Here is a 20,178-nt window from a genome sequence, read left to right as displayed (position 1 = left end):
TTTGCAATTTCTAAGATCTCTCTCTGTTTGCAGAGTCTCCTCCAGAGAGGACAGGACGCCGACGCAGCATGCCAGGCAGTTCCTCAGACAAAACTACACCCACCATGGAGACTACATCCACCGCTACCACACCTTTCAGAGTCACCGTGAGTACTGTGAGTTTGTTTTTTATGTCCTGTCTCCGTCTTTTCTATTTGTTTTAAACTCTATGACTTTGTCTCCGCCTTCGCTTTGGTTTGCCGTAACAGGCTGTTAGTTATAGATCAGTGTCTACAGGATCCTGGTCTGGTGTCAAGATGGACCCAAGCCAATCTGAAACTCATTTACTTCAGACGTTGGAAGGGGTCCTTTTGATGTTGGGCGTCGTCTACACATCTACACATCATGGGTTTAGGTTCACTACTCTATGCTGCACCGTCTTTCTACATCCTGTGTGAATTTGTATTTCCATTCCATTTCACACTGAATAATGTTAACATGCTTCAAGTAAGCCAACACACTCCCACTCCCACACCTGTGCACGCACAACACAGTCACTCACTCACTGCTAAGCACACAGTCTCTCCTCCTCTCTGTCAAACACACACACACACACACACACACACACACACACACACACACACACACACACACACACACACACACACACACACACACACACACGGAGCAGTCTTTTGTCTGTCATCTTGCTCTAATTCAAATCCGGTATGCTTTCTGCCATGTTTAATTCAGTAGATAAACAGTCAGTTAATGAAGCAAAAAATTCCGCTATGAGTCATCAATTTAAAGCTAATTAGTAATTAGCTGTGCATATTCCCATTAATAAATAATGAGTGGGGAGATGACGACCCGGAGGTGAACGTTCAATCTCTCATAAACAATCCTCCAACTTTTTGCAAACTTTGTGCATTTTTAATGGCTTTGCAGGTGAAGTAATGGGTCAAGTTAAGAGCTAAAAGACATTATTTTCATTCTGAAAATAGAAGTCATGAAGCACTTTATTCAGTTTATACACTTCCTCCATTTTTTTTCATTTCCTCCTTTTTAATTCCCTTTTAATCATCATCATCAGCCACATTGTAGCAAAAAATAGTATTCACTGACTACAGAAGAAGAACAAATTGGGAAGTCTCTTGAGCTTAGTCAAAGCCCACAGAAAATAAAAAAACAAATAGGCTGGATCCACTGGTGCAGGACCACCTGCTGAGTGAGAATAACGTGCTTCATGACTTGAAACGGTTGAAGCTGATTTTAAGAGTGGCGCATTTAAAAGTCGACACATAAAATTCCCACAACTTGGTGGATGGGATTTGATTAGAGATGGTTGAAGTCTCATCTGTTCATATAAAACAGCGGAAATTGTGTTTCCAGGGATTATGAATTGTTACATGCTGTGTGTGTGTGTGTCTGAGTGTGTGTGCATAAATGTGTTTGGTCTTTTATTGTCTCCCTGACAGATTTATCATGTTTTAGAGGTGTTGTTTCTTTTGACAGAGACTGAATTGAGTCATTTCTTTGTTATATTAATTTTTATATTGATAAGGCTTGATGTATCTAACAAAACAAAAAAAAGAAAGCTTCTTGGAGACAGAAAGGGTCAGATGGAGGGGCTAAATATTGATTAAGTGTCTCTTAAGCAGCTCCTTATACTCTCCAGGGGAGGGAAAGAGAGGAGGAGCACTGCAGCAAAGTCATCACGCCTCCATCACATGACCACTTCAATTTACTTCTGTCAGCTTATTGCTAGGCAGCAGTGACTTCTTGCACAAAGAAAACTTCCCCAGACAACTTTGGACCCTTTCCTACACTTTTCCTTATACTGCCCCCTTCTGGTTTCTTATGATAACGCAGCCAATTAGGTCTACCAACTAACTTTTTTATCATTTTTTTGTTGAAATCATTAAGTAAAATGTTGAGTTTCTGCTTTAATTAATTAATTTTAATCATATACTATTGGAAAATCGTAAGAAATACAGTAAGAAGATTGATGGAACGATATAGGATACAGGCATAGTGGCACACACAACTATGCAAACAGGAAGACATGCAGGCAGGCTGTAGTCTTCTCCTCCTTCTCTCTTGCATCTCCCACTCTCAGCAATGACAAACCACTCCTCACTTTTCTCCTTCCAGTGAAAAGAATTGCAGTGACATCTAAAGTACCCCTCCTAGGCCTTGAGCTAAATCTGTCAAAATGTTTTTTCTCTCATGTTCTTTGCAGAGACTAAGTTCAATGTCTCCTAGTAGAAATCTTTTACTACAAGTTTCTCTGAAGAATCACAGATGACGGAGTGATGAATCTTTCTCTTTATTCGGTACATGCCAGCATGGAGAAGGACACACAGTCGTTGTCCCAAGCAACACACAGTTTCAGCTTTTATACTGTAACTCCCAGTGGACATTTGAATAAGAGAGGGCAAGAAAGTAATAAAGTAACAAAGTAACAAAGTCATAAAATAATAAAGTACAGAAACCAACATAGAAATACTGATAACTAAGGGTGTGACGAGATCTCGTGCCGGCGATATTTCTCGTTGAGGTGAATGTTGTCTCAGGGGGAAAAAAAAAGGCGATTGGTTTTCTATCGCTCATTTGCACATTGTGTCTTCTTTTTATAATGTCACGTGTGGATCATTAACCTTGTTGCAGTGGGCTCCCTCATTCTAGTTTGTGAACTAGCAGCTTCTACCTCCTGAGAAGTTAGAAGTAGGAGATGGGGAGAGAGGAACAGCGGTAGGTTGACCTTAGGTCTCTACAATGAAAGCCTGAAGTAGGATGAGCAGCTATGGAAGCCTAATGATGCAAGTAAAATGAGTCACACTACCAAATTATAACAAAATGTATACGTTATTCTACTTGTGTATGTGTGTGCTATAGGATGTGTGCAATTCATTTTTATTCATGTGTTTCTTATTAGCAATATGTTATTGTTGTTATGTTGTTATGATAATTTGATTCTTTATTTCATTTATATTTATATACCAGAATTGTTTATATTCTTTATAATGAACTTTTTGGTCTTTGTGATTGTATATAATTTTGGTATTCATGGTTGTTATTTCCACAAATACCAAAATTATCTATCTATAAAATATCAATCTATATGGGGAAACCTTTAACAGTGCTTGCATATTGCATACTGCGTATGATAATTCATACTTAGAAAATAGAACTGAAGTGACATTCATTACAAGATGATTAGTTGAAACATTTCAAAATGCACCTGCATTAATTTGCATTTTGTGAATTTCAAATAAAAGAACACTCATATATTTCCTCATTGAAGTTTTCTAAAAAATAGTGTTAAAATCTTGTCTTGATCTCGTGAACCCAATTTCGTGTCTCGTCTAATATCTTTGCTGTCCCCCTACTAGATCAGAAACGGTCAGTTTTACTACCAGGTGTCTTGTCTGATTAACAAAATGCCTGAGGCTTAGGTGTTTAAAGAAATTAAAAGGCACACAAAAAAATCCTCACACTTCACACTCAAATGCCACATTCACACACGCACACAAACACACACACACACACACACACACACACACACACACACACACACACACACACACACACACATACACACACACACACATCCAGATGCTAATGCAGAAGCACATGCAGAAGTACATCCTCCATTATTTTTCAAAATCAATTTTTCATCAGTAGTCATGCAGGGAAACTAAAATATGTCCAAAGCTAATCTTCCACAGCACAGTTCAGAAATACTAGAGGATTGCATACATTAAATGTAAAAGTTACACGTTGGTAGTTTGTCTCATTCTGTGCTTGTTTAAAGAGCAGACAAACAAACCTTATCTAAGTCTGTCACGTTCCACATCCTGCTGATTGCGCTAGCTGGCAGGATTGATTCTCAAATGTGATTTAGCATCTTATCCAATATCTCCACGACTCCTTTCTCCCTTCCTCTCCTCTCCTCCCAGATAATAGCAGGGGGTCTAATTGGACAGGTATGTCTCTTGTTTTCATCTGGTTGTACTAGAGGAGGACAAAAGAGGTTGATGTTAAAACAGGGAACACCCTGCTGATTGTCCAGGCACTGATTCTATCAGCCCCCATTAGGGAAGCCTGGAATTGCCAAGCCAAGGGAATAGAATTAACTTGTTGCAAGCATTTGCTTTAATTTCATGAAAAAAAGTACACTATAAAAAAAGCACACTGATAAAATTGAGCTGTCCTCTTAGTGCTGACTTAATGGGCTTGGGCAGGCTGAGATTATAATCAAGTATGCATGCCTGTTATGCTGCCTGTCTCTCATACACACACATACACAGGCATGCGCAGAGTAAGCGAACACACATTTGCAATGTAAACACGGTAACATAGTAAATAGGGCAAACACATTCTTTCCACAACCCGTCAAATTCCCTTCGGAGCAAGCACAATGATGTAGGACTGGAGGTTTGGTGAATACCAGCCTCTCCTCTCCTTCGAGGATGCATGTTGAATCAGATTATTCCGTCCCCCTCTTCCACTAATTAGCTGTCAGCTGTAGAAATGTGGAATAATTAAAGAGCTCATTGAAATTCACGCTTACACGTGACACTGTAATGCCCCCTGTTATGCTGCACTGACTGTTATAGCCTTATCATGTTTCTGTGTATGAGTAGGTGCTCACCAAATTAAATGTACTATTAAGGGCCAGACATTAGAGCAATAGTGAAGACAGTATTGTGATGTCCGAAATTAATTAATGGAGGGGATCTCAACATTGTTTACATCCTGTATTTATTCTTTTTTTTTTCATTCATTCAAACTCACTACACTGAGATTTATAGGGATTATTCATCCGAGCATGCTGGGAAATTGTATTGTATTCTCATAGGTCAATTTACACATTTCTTAACAATCACATACAGCTAGACACAATGGGAGGAGGTCAAGCTTTGTACATGAGTGTGTTTAGTTTATGCAAACAATGTCAGCCATTGCTTCCTTTTGTATGTTATGATTGGTGTCATATGGGTGTCTGAGTCTTTTGAATATTTTCTTACAACACGTCCTGATTTTATTTTATTTTTTATTTTCTTTGAACTGTCTTTTATTTCCTTTTCCACATCTTTTCTCTTGTTTAATCTCACACTCGATTTGGTTTTATCTGTTTCTTTTTAAATCCGATGATTTTATGATCCGCCTGTTTTAATTTGTTGCCCTCTTTGAAGCACTCTGTAACGTGGGTTTTGAAATAAATGATTATTATATGGACATATTTGCTAAGACAAGGATATAGGAAGCACAGACAAATCTCATTCTACTGTATTTCACCATATTTTGTCCTCGCTTCTCTCTGATTCCTTCTGCAGCCGGTGCTGTGCCCTGCTGAGCCGTGATCCGTCGGCGACCTTGTCACTCATTTGCTGTACTTTTCTCCTCACTTTCCCCCTCATTTAGTTTCATTTTATTGCTTTTTCTATCAACTCATGCTCTACCACCTCCACATTGTACTCCCCCCCTTTTTTCCCCTCCCAATTATTGTGCTCCTAAAGCTCATTCTTCTCTGGCAGACACTCACTATAATTTTCTCAATTGTTTGACTGGTCTCACCTCCATTTCTGTCCTCTCTTATATGTCTCCTTCTTTTTTTCTCTGCCTCCATTTTTTTCCTTCTTCATCCTGCTCTCTTCAGTCATTTCGTAAGAGCAGGTGCTGAAGGCGAATTAAATGCTAACATTTTGCAGCGCCTCAAGCTCATCTTGCTTCCCATGGGGTTTGGTGTTAATATAAGCATCAGTCATCCTTACTGACTGATTGTAAGTGGGAAAATAGGCCATTCATATCTGCTGACCTTTACCCTGTCCAATAGCTCTGCAGAAGCTTTGACTGGCTGATTGAATTAGAGAGCAGTGTTTTTTAATGTCACATGGTAGTCCACAGTGAAAAGGAGAGCAAGGAATACAATATAATTGAAGAAATAATAGGTTCTACTTTTACTACCCCTGCTCCTCTCATTCTTCCTCCATTCTTCAGAGTCCATCCATCAGTGGAAGGAGAGAAGTAAAAACAGAACATGCAGCCACTAATCAATCCACCTCGCCTACAGGGACGGGTTTCTATTCACTGACTTATTCCTGTGGATGGAAAAAGAGAAGCATTTTAATTTGTTAGTTGTGAATATGCCAACAGCAGCAGGCACACACACACACACACACACACACACACACACACACACACACACACACACACACACACACACACACACTCTCCAAGGGGCTACAGGGAAGAGGCATGGAATTACTATGGAGAGGATTGTGAATCATGATATGCGGAAATGAGAAAAGGTGTGTGTCAGTGCGTGCATGTGTGGATGTTATTGATTTTCTACTGCACTGACATCTTTGCCATCAAAAGGTCTGAATCTTTTGCCTCTCCTTAGATCCTTTTGTTGTGTTGTTGACAGAGCTGATTTGAGGATGATGCTAAATACAGCCAACGGAAACGATATTCCTGCTGCACAGAGTCTGACTCATTTTTTGTCATTATTTTAGAATGATGCCCATGCTAATCTAACCACATGCCCACACACTTACACACACGTATGGAGTGAATGATGTATTTATACAGTCTAATGCTTAAGAAACAGAGTTAGAATTAGATTCCTGGAAGCAACCTTGGCTAGAACCGCAGGTGTCTCGCTCATACCGTCAGCGGTGACTCAGCCATGTTCATTTAGCTAATAACACCTTAACAGAGGTCAGTGGTGGCAGTTAGCAATAGTAAGCCATATGCTACCCGCTTATCTGCAGGCTTGCATATAACATGTCAGATTTTGCTAAATTAAGAGTTACTGACAAAAAACCCTGGTCATTATTGAATATGCAGAAAATAGCTATTGTTGATCTCATTGCATGATCATGATGAAAAATTATATGGTTCATTTGTTATGTTATGTTTAAGTCTCTAATTGACAATAGAAATTTAGATTTTAACCACAACCATCAAAAATCTGCAGTTGCAGCTCATCCACAGATATTATCCGTGTCCAAATTTTAGAGAGCATACACATTTTTTTTTTGCAAGACCTCAGTGTACTAACAGGAAATTATACAGTACTGATGCCAGCAGACATCAATCAAACTGTGATGTTGGAATGCCTCTGCCAACTTCACAAGAGTAGGCAAAGATTTAAAGGGGGACTAAAGCAATTTAAAGTTGGACCTCAACAAAGTTTGGAGGTTACCAGGAGAAATATATATTAAAAAAACAAAAAAAAGTCAAAATCAAAGCAGCAAAGGCCATGACATCCTGACTTTCTGCTCCGAGTATAGGTCAACCTGCAAATATGCCATATCCTTCATTTCCCATAATGAAGCACAATGGCATCTTTCATTAAATTTCCCCTGCATGGTAAGTGCCCATACCCCAGTTTGTAATACAGACTCTATTATAAATGTATTGTCTCCCAGTTCAAACTGAGTATGCGGTATTTTGACTTTACTTTGACTTTAGACAGCTCTCTCTCCGGAGCAGCATAATTACATAACTGTTTTCACAGGCTGAGTAGTTCTCCTCATGACAAGTAAACTGAACTTCCAAGATCTTCCCCAAGCTGTCTCACCACCAATCTGTAATTTGTTTTTATTTTTAGCATCTTTCAGTCTTTTTTTTTTTGTTCCTTTGAGCATTGCATTGTGGTATAATATTATATACACACACACACACACACACACACACACACACACACACACACACACAGTACACTTATAATTTAAGCAATTTGTATTGTCAGTACTGACTGTTAAGAGTTTTAATTTAGTCATTTTTGCAGTTTGAGCACATTACAGACTAAAAACTTTGAATTGGCACATAGTGATTGTTTTTGGTCACATAAGCACGCAATAATGGAACATGAGACACTCCCACGAATGGTGTGAGCTTAAGTAGACCGACATTAGTTTTTGACTGTGTCTGAAATCGTTTACTCATTCACTACTCCCTTTATAATTACCCTCTGTACACTGGATACATCAGATTTAGGGCACTCATATAAATATATAGCGCACTCTATAGTAAATAGCGGGTAATTTCGGACACAGACCATAGTTCCTAGTCCAGAGTGCTTCCCTAATGACAGGTGGTGTTCATCAGATTACAGCGACTCCTCTGTGATCAGCTAGCAGGCTGTTTTGAAAGTCCCTCACTAATTATCTGTATTCCATTGTTGCCTGGGGCGACCTATTCACACTGTAGGTGGTAATTATACAGGTGTGTTAATGGGCAGACAGGGGAGGAGGGAGGAAAGTCTTTTCACTGTGTTACTTCTCGCCGTCTTGTCAAAAATGTGCATATGTAAGAATGATGTGAGGTTAAAGCACTGTAGGTATGTCTCTAAGGTTACATGTGTGCTCAGTCTATTATTCAGCCTATGAATTCACCACTGTGTTGTTTGTTTGTAATAAAAAGCTACACCTGAGCCTGAACACTACCTGATGTAGAACTTTCTACTTGTTAAGTTCTGTCTTCTTCGTGCTGCCCTCCTAAGTTGCTCCATCAACTCACCTATATGCCTTCTTATTCACAGTCCTTTTTTTTTTTTTTACCCCATCTCGTTTTCTTCTTATTCTCCTTCTTGATCTTCTTCCCTGCAGTGAAATGTATAAAAAAAAGAAGCTGGAAAAAAAAAGATTGGGTTTTTGTGTCCAAAAACTTGCAACATCCTGCCATTTCTGCACGGCATCTCATTTTTTTTCATATTCTCTCGCTCTTAATGCCTGCCAACAGTTGCTATGGAGACGGTGAGGTGCTTGGGGAGTGTGATTGCAGATGTTAGAAGAAGTAAACACACAGACTCAGACAAAGAGAAGAATGAAGAACTAATAAAGGGGTGTATCTGTTGAATTAGCATATGTATATTAGCATATTTGGGGAAACTGTAATTTTGCTAGAAGTATTACCTACCAGCTTATTACATCTGTCTTCTTTTGAGAGTGTTCTTTTTGTCAAGGTTTTGCCAGTGAATGTGTTGGTATTTTATGCTACTTTGAATTCAGGTAATGTGTTTGACCTTGTCCCGACTTTTCTGACTGTGAACATCACTCTGACTCTGATATGTAGATCTATATTCATTTATTACCCTTAAACTATTCACGACACCCGGCCTCGCTGAATTTAGGACGTTGAGTGTAAATGTCGGTATTGATATGTTCTTTTCCTGCTGCCAAATTGAGAATAATGATTGACATCTCGGGGACTTCCCTCACAAACTAGCAGGGACACTGTTTTATTGACTGTGTTTCTTTCCCTCAGGGCTTTCTAAGTCGACGGCTGAAGGGCTCCATAAAACGCACCAAGAGTCAACCCAAACTCGACCGCAACTCCAGCTTCAGACACATCCTGCCTGGCTTCAGGAGCGTCGACAATGACAGGTAAGGTGTTTGTTCGTCGCGGTGTTGCTGGTGTATGTTTGAATGTGCTGGGTTTGTCCTGGTGCCTTTTTTTGCCTGATGGCTGGTTATTCAGGTCAATGTTGACATTTTTGTGTTGTGTTGTCAGTGTATTTTGAAAACCACCGAATCCTGACTCTCCAATCTGTCACTTTTAATATGTGCAGCTCTTTCTCTTTTTCCCGTTGTAATACATGCTGAATGCCCCGTCCTCTGTGGTGTCATGGCACAGCGGGCTTCTTAGCCGAGTCATGGTGTTCAACTCAAGTGGTAAAATATGATTTATTTTGCTTTGTGTTACCATTAGGACTTGGCAATATATGAACAGTTTTGTCCCAAATCTTTCTAAGTTATATTGCGTGACCATGTACTCACAACCAATCACATCATTCATAAACGGACATCTCGAAATAGACACAGCGAGGTCCGTTTAGTTAACTAAAACACATCACATGCTATTGTTTTAGCATCAGAAGCTGTCAGAAGAAACAACCCACTTTTAGCACAGGGACACGTAAACAGTCAGAACACCCTAAAACATAAAGAAGTCCAGTGTGGTGATACCTTGGCTACTCGAAGCCTTGTTTGACTCATGGATAAGACAGTCAAACAGGTCCAGGCTAAAGTCTGACACAAAACAGGTAGGGGATGTATAATATTAACTACGCTGAAAATCTGTGCCAACAAAGACTGGAAACAGAAACATTTATCATCTGAGGTATCACCGCCTAATAAATCATAATGTAGAGTGCAAGCACGCAGTCTCAAACATCAGCAGTTAGACCCATCCCTAGGAACGAGTAGTAAGGCTGTCAAATAAACACCTCCACAACAAAACATTACTTTACTATCTGCTTTTCCTTTATTAATAGACACATCACACATGCTAATGCTTTTTTTTTTTTTTTTAAATGCCTAACACATGGTGACAGCAGGCACAGTCACATATGACAAACACAATACCCGAAGATGTAAGCACCCTGGCAGTAAACATTTCACACAGTGGGATTAATATTAATTTTATTTTTTTTAAATAGACTTGCTGTATGTAGTACACATCTAATTCTCAGGTGCTGAATCTCAAGCTTAGAAAAACTTGAAGCTTAACAGAAATCGTGACCTAGAATATATTGTGATGTACTGCATATTGATTTTAATGTTATTGTTAGGGCACATACCCTTCTATCAATCTTTGCCATCTCTTGCATCAGAGTCTAAACTATACAGTATATACAGTATGTTGTATAACCCTACCCAGGAGGTGGTGTCTTGCCTCAGGCTGTGATAATTGCCAGTTTTTTGCTAACTTCGTCTAATTTCCTCTGGAGTTCAGCCTCTTGGCAAATAGCTGCCCCAACCCAACGATGTCAATTAGGATTCAAGACCAGGCTATGTTGACCTGTAATCGCACTGCCTGTTCACTCTGGAGTTTTGATAGTCTTGTCTTTCCATGCAAGCGCAAGTAATAGCTATCATTCCCAGCATATCTTTGTCCCTGGAAAAAAGCCAAGGTGTCCATCTGTGAGGTTTAATTAATGGAGGGGCTGCGTTTGAAGAGATGTTCCACGGCTTTTGGTTTCAAAAGTCGGAGCTGAGTTGCCCTCTCTCTCCGTACTTTTAATGAGGCATTAACATCACTGTCAGACTATCACAAGGGAATGCTACCAATTGTTCAGTGTGGAACACGGTGAACTGTTCCCCTGGTGCAGTCGGACAAAATGAGCTCATACCTCCTCCTCTTTGTCCCAATGTCTTTTCTCATTCTCTTTCCCACTTCTACACGTTTTTATTTTATTTTTTTATAACGTCTATCTTTCCAGCCCCGGTTCCTTCTATCCATTTCAAACTCATCACTCTCCAATTTCATCGTCGTCGGCCCCCCTCCTTTTCTCTATTTTTCAAACAGTAGTAACGTTTCCTAACCTATCAGCATTTATGTGTTTCCCGCTGATAAAGCGCTCGGTGAAGAAGGCAAATATCGGACAGGAAATTGGAATGTCCAGGAGGTGTCTTATCTCACCTGGTATAACACAGGAACACACAAACCACACACACCTCACTTGGAAATGCACACATTGACTCCTATATAATTGTAGGTCTGCATACATATATCCCCAGATTGTAGAAGAAGAGAGAAATGCCCCTCCAGTGCCTTCACTCTTTTAGGATGTTATGTGGGTAAGGGGATGTGTATTATAGCACGTGTGTGTGTGTGTGCTTTTGTGTATGTGTGAAAAAGAGTGTGAAAGCATGAAAAAGATGCAGAATGAGAGAGTAATGCGCTGTGAGAGGAGTTGGTGACACTCCCTGTCAGCCTGGGAGCAGCCTCCCCACAGGGCAGAAAACACTGCAGAAGAAGACAGGCATGGGAACTGGCAGAAGAGAGAAGAGAGATGATCAGACAAACGAGCGATGCAGAGTAGAGGGAGAGAAATGTGCATGCAGAGAAGATTTAGTATTCAGTGTACATCACAAACGCTGACCACTATTGTACGTTACATGATAAGAGAGTCATGTATATATTTCATGTTATTTACTGCATATTAGGTTGATTGCCACACTTACATCATTCTTATTCTCCTATTCCATTTGCCTGTGTTTGTATCATAATAATCTGGAGACAGAGAGCAGAGGCACAGCATCACGTGAACACACACACACGCACTGTCAGTGTGTTGGCTAGCTGTGATGACATTGTTAGGCCTTGTAGCCTGAGGCAGTCTCAGGAGAGAGACCTGCAGATGAGGAGCAGCTGGACTCCTAATATGAAATATTCATCTGTGTTAATCATAGGTTGGACACTCACTGAACACTTCTATCTTTAGAAAGGCAGAAACACAGCAATCTGTGGGTGCACAAACCAACACACACAAGCTAATTATGGGGTTATTTTGCGCAAGTACACTATCTATTTATGTATTGAATGCGTCTTTAAAATATAATCAAATTGCTGTTTCCTGGGGTTTTCAGATGTACTACCTGGAGATAGGCATCATGACAGGGTGTACAATTTCCACTTCGACTTTCATTGTGGCAATCAAGGTAATTATCAGGGCCTAGAAGCCTCAGTGTTTAGGAGCTACTGATAAACAGACAATTCTGCAGAAATGAGGCAGCAGTTACATGGAAGTAAGTGTGAGTCAATGTTTTGTTATTTGTAGTTTGTGGCGTAACAGCCTCTAATTATAGGTATAGATTACAATAAATCATTAATAATTGTGTTATCTGCAAAAAGGATATACTTTCTCCAGTTGTTGAGTATGACCATACATTGACTTGATGCACTTTAACAAAAGAAAAAGTACTATAAGTGACAATTCATAATGTTAAGTTACAGTCATTATAAACTATCAGTTGCTCGGCTAATAACAGACATTGAAGTGAGTTTCAAGAAGTCTAAACTTGCCAAACAAACACTGAGAGAAAATGTAATGATTGTACATGTTTGAGCCTGGGTATTATCCTCCTCATGTCGTTCATACTCACAGTCCTCCTATCAATCCCCACCCATCAATAGTTACCTCATAAATAACAAACTCCTGACCTAATCTGCACCTGTAACTTGGTCACTAGGCCTTTATTTATACTATTATGTGCTTGTGACCTTAAAATATTGTATGTATGTTAAAGTATGATTCATACTCAGTTTCTCCGGGCGGTGGACTGTTATGACCTCATGATGCACTGTACTCTTGTTGCTCTCTGCTGCTCTAATCTTCTCTACAGCTTATGCTTTTATCAGAGATGACCCGACCCTTTCTAGCTGCTGCTCCCTCATCTGATCTACAGCAACCTTGCCTAGATACACTGATGAATATCATAGTGGTTTGAAAGTGTGGAGCAGAGAGCTTTGGAAAGACAGGATGGTATACGGTGGGGTTGATCATGTCATATTTTTCCAGAATTTGACAGATGAAAATGAATACTTTTACTGACAGAAAGGTACTACTTTTGGATGAACATTTCCTGTTGATGGTTACCTCCTACCCCACTGTTCGACTGTTGGTGGCTGTAGCATGCAAAAAGGTGCAATGTGCCAATAAATGCAGTGAGGAAGAATGCTAGCTAGTCAACACTGATGTAAACAACAGGATTAATGCACTGACTACCTCTGTTAGACCTGAAGGATATACATGATGTGTTTTGTGGAGAAACACTGAATGCAAAGTAAAATTGTATTTGCTTATAAGAAAGCTCAACTCACCAGGAAAATCATCACCCAGGCAGATCTAATACAACTTATTTTTAAAAGAAAAAAGAAAAAAAAAATCCAGTTCTGTGTTTCCCTTCATCCCTGTCTCCCACTCTCTCCTCTGTCTGCACCTCCAGCTGCATCATGCCAGATGTCACCGGCCATTGTAATTCAGGGTCATTTCTGTATTGTTTGTCTTATTCAGTGCACAAGATAGTTGTACTTTAGTGTGTGTGTGTGTGTGTGTGTGTGTGTGCTCACTGGCTCTTGACTGACATTGACGATGTTGTGCTCCTGCCAGCCTCATAACATCCTGCCACACCTCCAAAATCTCGCCCTCTATGAAAATAAATACATGCAGCTTCCCTGAGTGCACCCAAATCATTTTTGACATCATTGCTGCCGATAGCATCTTCCTGTCTATCCAGCCTCTTGTTATATAATGGGAATGCTTGTGTTGTGAGACTTTAGTGGCCTCAGCAGCAGTTGGATAGAACTGACTGATTGTGTTTTTGATTCTGTTTCTGTAATTGTATGCATATCTGTGTGTGTGTGTGTGTGTGTGTGTGTGTGTGTGTGTGTGTGTGTGTGTGTGTGTGTGTGTGTGTGTGTGGCAGTGGGTGTGTGTGTGGCAGTGGGTGTGTGTGTGGCAGTGGGTGTGTGTGTGGCAGTGGGTGTGTGTGTGTGTGTGCATGTGTATTTAGGTAACTAAAGTTGTCAGCACTGTGGGCACCAATGACTCATAGACTAATTTTATGGAAAAACTGCTGCTGTAACACAGCAGGAAAGCCTTTTTTATTTTTTTTGCCATCACTTACAGACTTCAGCTCTAAATGTTAGCAGATGGATAAAATGGCTGAACTGATCTATCACTTCTCTCCTCATTTCTTTTCTCTGCCTTGCTTGTCTCAGACAGTTTGTTGAACCATATGCTTTAATGAAATATGTTAGCATCACATATAACCCTGATGTTATACACATCCTGCTCTCCAAGGGCACTCATGTTTTTGTCAGTTTTTTATTCTGTCAGTGTGTATCAATGCTATTTGTCAATGCTTAATGTCCTGTTTAGGAGAGCCAAGAGCATGTTGGGAGAGGCTCCTAAACAAGAAAAGCCATGTAGAAAATGAGTGGACACAATAAAACATATCAATCTACAATTAAGACAAGACAAAGACATAAATTAAAAACGTTCAGGGCAGTAGTATTCTACATTATTTTCACATTGTATTTAGTCATTCAACTGTATAGTTTTATTTTTGTAAATCTTATCTCTCCTACATGACCTACACTTTCAGAATAAAACTACTCTTGATTACTGTCACGCAGGGTGCGAACTACAGGGGAGCCAGGGGGATTGACTCCCCTAAATAAGACATGAGCTCACCTAAAAACACAAATGGTGAAATGTTGGGGTTGTCTCTAAAATACTGACAATATGCTATTTTTGCTGTGCATTTCTATTTTTCTGCATTTCCATTATCATGATTTATGCAAAAAATTAGACCATTATGGATGCATGCAAGAAGGCTATTCATCACTAATTCACTTTAATGAAAATACTGTCATGCATGCTATTCATGCCATCACCATCGAAGTGTGGCGGTGTAGTATCATAAACTTCACCCAGTTTAAGATCAGTAAAAAAACAAACTTTTTTGGTCACTCAGTCATCGCACCGAATCAACATTATTCATTTCATTTATAGTACATCACTCTGCAGAACAATGTCAGCTTCCCCGAAATACATATTATAGTTTACACACTGCTGTCACATTTAAAGATAGACACACCATGTGCAATTTGTGTGTAATTAAACACCCACATTTCCACAAACACAATAGAAGACATGCTTTCTGTGTCCTCAGTGGTAGCAATGACCCTGGAACCATTCCTCTTTTAGTTATGATGACAATAGCAAAGGCTAGCAGTTCAAACAAATCCCCTTGAGTCACGATAGTAGTAGTAGCGGGTGTATTTGAAGGTGTATTGCATATTTACACAGATGCTAATAAGGGTCTTGCCATTTTGTTTAATACTGTGGATTTAAGAGTTGTACATCTATTACAAATACTCAGTTTATATTGCTGTGGATTGACAATTTAACCGACTATATCCAGTAAAGTAGTGAAGAGGTGGTATCAGCATGTTGTAAGACGCTCTACCTTGTAACTCTGAATGGCTGCCTGCAACAGGATTTCAGAGCCGTTGATACAGACACCCCCCCACCCCCCACCCCCGTCATCTTTACATAAAGAACGACCATTGGGTACTGTGGTAATTGTTGCAGATGGGGGTGTTGAAGTGTATTTGTTCATGTGCGTGTGACAGAGATGGAAAGAAAATAGTGAGAGAGTGTGAGACATCCATCCATAAATCCAATAAAGTGATGACATTTAGAGTTATTAAATCCTGTAAACATTCCCCAGGTGGTCCAGCTGTAATATCCAACCTTTTATATCGCTCCCTCCCTCCCTTCTTCCCTTTTTCTTCTCCCTATCAGCCTCCACCATCTCACTCACTTACTTGCCTACATTCATTTCTTCGCTCTCCCAGCCCCCAGCGTCGATTAGCCCTTTATATTATAAGCCATTCGTACTCTTTCCTCTCGCTTTCTATCTCCTGCCCATTTTAGCTTTGCTCGTATTTGTCTCTTAGATCCTTCTCCACATCGTCGATTCCCTCCTCAAATTTCTCTTTTTCTGCTTCTCTGATAGTCATAGTTACTGTAGGTTTGGAGCTGTTGTTTGGAGCTGCAGTTCACTGGTGGATTTCTGCTACATTAAACCCAATCCAGCACTCACACATTTATCCCTAGATCCTCTTCTCACCTCTCTCTGCCCTCTTTTACTTCATTTCATGCCACTGCACCAACAGTATTCTCCTCACCTCGGCTCTAGACCACATTTGTCATCATTTGCTTACTCTAAACCTTGTTATCTTCTTATTCTCATTTGGGGGGCCAAAATATCTTCTTTGCCACCATTTAATTTTCCTTTTTTCCCCCCCGAGTCATTCCATCAATTCAATCCCACTACCCTGTTGCTAAAGATTACATGCTTGTTGATCACGTGTGCACTCAAGCCCCTACAACATCACAGTCACACACAGACACACCTTCTCTTTTAGAGCTGCCTGCAACGATTAGTTAATTAATTGACAGAAAATCAATTGTATAAGAAAATGGAGTCATCTTTTCAGTCATTTTTCAAGCAGAAATGCCAAATATTTATCATTTCAGCTTCTCATATGTGACAATTTGCTCTTTATTTTTATCATATCTGACATTAAATTGGGTTAGGGTTAGTGGCCTATTAAAAATTCTGAATGTATTTTTTTCACATTTCATAGACAAAATGAATAATCGATTATTCCTGAAAATAATCTGCAGATTTTTCGATAATTTCCCTAATACATCAATAAATGATGTGAAATTATCATTGTGGTTAAGTTATTCATCCACTCATTCATTCATTCATTTCCACACTGCATGAACTTCTCAAATGTCCTTTCACGTTATATGGGCCTGCACTCTGTCTAGAGAAGTGATTAACTAGGGACAATAATCGAATGCCCAGTTACAGATTTTTCGCCAATCTGAAGAAAAACAACAGCAGTGCTTTCATTATGTTCATTGCAGCATTATAATTAAGCAGAGGGAGAGCGCATGTTTCTCTCTCTCTCTCTCTTTGGCATCATTCCCCTTCTTGCCACATCATTTGCAATGCATCAGCATGATTTGGTGTAGATGGAGCAGAGCTTTTAGGGTAATAATGTATGTAGTGCCATTAAAAATAAATGTAAAAGAATAAGAAAATAAATGTGGAATATAAAGAGAAATAAATGTCACTGCTTCAGAAGATTGTTTCTTCATTGTTTCTTTATAAAGTATTATCTATCTGAGTTATATAAGTTGAAGATGACAGAAAAACACAAAATTAAACTAAATAAAATGATAAATAGATGGGGAAATATAATGACAAATAACAAAATATGAAATAATTATAAGTACTTTCATACATTTTCACACTTATTTGTTAATTTATTTCTGTATATATTACTTTTTTTTTTTAAATGCATGCTTATTTTTGCATATACATTACTTTTTTATCTATTTTTATCTGTATATATATTTTAGTTATTTATTTTTACATAATGTCATTTATTTGGTGCTTTGGTGGGAACTTTTTAGTAAGAACAACAGGAAGTATACGCAATGCGGACATGCACATGCAGACTTGCACCGTGCAGTGTGCATTCTTCAAGACTGTACCACAAAACCTGATCAATGTCTGTATCAGCACAGATATTTGACCAAGTCTCTCCATGACATCTTCCTCCATCCTCAAAAAGTATCTGTCTATATTCCCACATTTATCTATTCTTTGATTTATTTCTATTTCCACATGTGTATGTCACTCCTTTGACTCCATAATAATGAGCTGTTTGAGCAGACATCTTCTACCACTGTGTATTATTAAGGTGTATCGCACACAGACTAGAATGGATTGAATGAACCCATCAATAGCATCTCAGAACTTAATGCCTCTAATTTGGTGGTGATTACGAAAGCAAAGCTTCACTGCATTATCTATTTCTACTTGAGATTATAATGAGGATTTTATTAATTCAAGAGCAATGTGGTGTTGTTTATGTGCTTAAGCAGGGGTGCATGTTGTGAAAAGGTTGATTTCTGCTGCCTTTATAAACAGAGTGCTCTTCCCTTGCTTCAAGGATGAAGGTGGCTATTCAGTTTTGACGTTGTAGCACCTCTGTGGGTTTCTGTCAAACAGAAAAACATTTTCTAAACTGATATCCAAGGTTAGACCTTCCGGTACACAGAGTCCCCAAAGTAGCTAAAGTACATTAACTAAGATAAAGTCAGTCTTTTGAATGAGACTTGTTTTATTCACTGCATATGTTGGTTATTCAAACACTCTCACAAACAAAAAGCATCAATACAAGTTTAATAAAAGTGGATAGTGTTAAAGCATTTGAGTAAATCTGTTTTTCTCTTAAATATTTTAAGATTAAAATGTCTTCAAATGAATAGGTTTCAAATTAAGACTTCAGAGAATTTACTGAATGAGCTGACTCTATCTCAAAATTTGAATTTAGCGTCTGTAAGTGAACATCTACTGCAGCTGAGGGGGGGCCGGTAGCACACGAGAAGCTCATTAAGTTGATTATATACTGAATTAAAGTATTGTTTGTACACTGAACAAATTAAGTGATGAACCTGCCAAATATCCACTGATCCTTTCAGATTCAACAGCTGCACAGTCCTTCCAATGGCTAGAAGAAAGCTTTCCAATGGAAGGTTCCATGATATTATGCTAATGTGCAATTATATTGCACATGGCCTTGATTCCACTTCTCAGCTCAGCACAGTTAGTAAACATTTTGCTTGTTATTTAAAGGAAAAATGTGCATCCTTCATCCCTATAGTAAATAAACAGAATATGTAAGATTTACATTGTAACACCTGAGTCTGATGTTAGATGTTGCTTTCAAATGTAATCTAGGAAGCTTTGCTGTATATTGCTACTCTGATCATTTTACTGTCTGCATGATTTGCAGCAGAATCATACCTGCAGATATCCTAGTGTTGTTGACACCTGCCCAGCTGGTGGTTTTTGGTGACTCAGTTGATGTTTAACCCTGCTGGGCTTTCTGTGAGCCGGGGCGAGTATGGCCAAGGGTCTCCTCTCTTTCATTCTCTCCCCGGGTAATGAGCTGTAATGGATAGGGCCTTGGGCGTGACAAGAATACTGAGGACCCCATCAAAGCAGCCCGCTGCGCATCCCTTTAGAGGACTGCTCAGTACGCATGCAAACACTCATTTACTCATTCATGCCTCTCTTTAATTTACTCCAGTCGCAAGCTTTTTAGTTATTTATCATGCACAGATAGAAAGTATGTAGCCTTCTTGAAGCATCATTATCTCTGTCTGAATTTAAAGAATATATAATTTCATTCTGAAAACTGAAGGAGTAGAGATGAAGTGTATGGTGAAAGAATTAAAGAGTCAGAAACACCAATGTTTTCAACAGGTTGATGATTTATTGGGGTGGGTCATGTGCTGATGGAAAGCACTGATTTATTAATCGCTTGAGATTTGGCGGCAGAACCCAATTGCATTCAAAGGCTAAGATCCAATTAGGGGAGTCATTTTTCTAGTCTGTACAGTGTGATGGCACATCAGACTTTTCAATTAGTTTGTAGTTTCTAACACATCCTCTTTAAAAGAAATGACAATGCAGGTGTAAAATTCAGCCCGGCAAAAACAACCTATAGTTATATTTACGCCATCTAGTGGCCGTACTAATGCACGCTGACTTTCCAAATCCTTTCCAATTCACTGTTAAAAATGCTCAAATTAAATTGTGGTTTATGGTGTGACAACGCTGTGGTTAAGGTCTGGTTAAGTTTAGGCACAAACATGACTTGGTTATGATCATGGTTTTAGTTAGAATTATCACTTGAAAGATGATTTATACCTCTGTCACCATGGTAACATTATTTAATGTCCCAACTCACGGTTGGAAACTGGAAGCGAACAGTGGTCTGCATCCCAATAGACCCACA

At 39.2% G+C, this 20,178-nt stretch overlaps 1 protein-coding gene across 3 annotated transcripts in view; it reads left to right on the top strand.

The window, feature by feature from the left end:
- dab2ipb (DAB2 interacting protein b) overlaps positions 1-20,178 on the top strand; it is a 99,411-nt gene that overhangs the window by 14,072 nt on the left and 65,161 nt on the right. For 2 of the 3 annotated variants that reach the window (XM_062434445.1, XM_062434443.1), the window contains exons 2-3: positions 34-155; positions 9,262-9,380. In XM_062434445.1, the coding sequence (XP_062290429.1) occupies positions 34-155; positions 9,262-9,380 (241 nt within the window). The remainder of the gene's footprint in view (positions 1-33; positions 156-9,261; positions 9,381-20,178) is intronic. The other variant, XM_062434444.1, reaches the window with a different exon arrangement.

The sequence above is a fragment of the Scomber scombrus genome, chromosome 15 (genome assembly GCF_963691925.1).
Source record: "Scomber scombrus chromosome 15, fScoSco1.1, whole genome shotgun sequence".
NCBI lineage: Eukaryota > Metazoa > Chordata > Actinopteri > Scombriformes > Scombridae > Scomber > Scomber scombrus.
The sequence above is the reverse complement of the archived record's forward strand: the minus strand, read 5'-3'. Positions and strand labels throughout refer to the sequence as shown.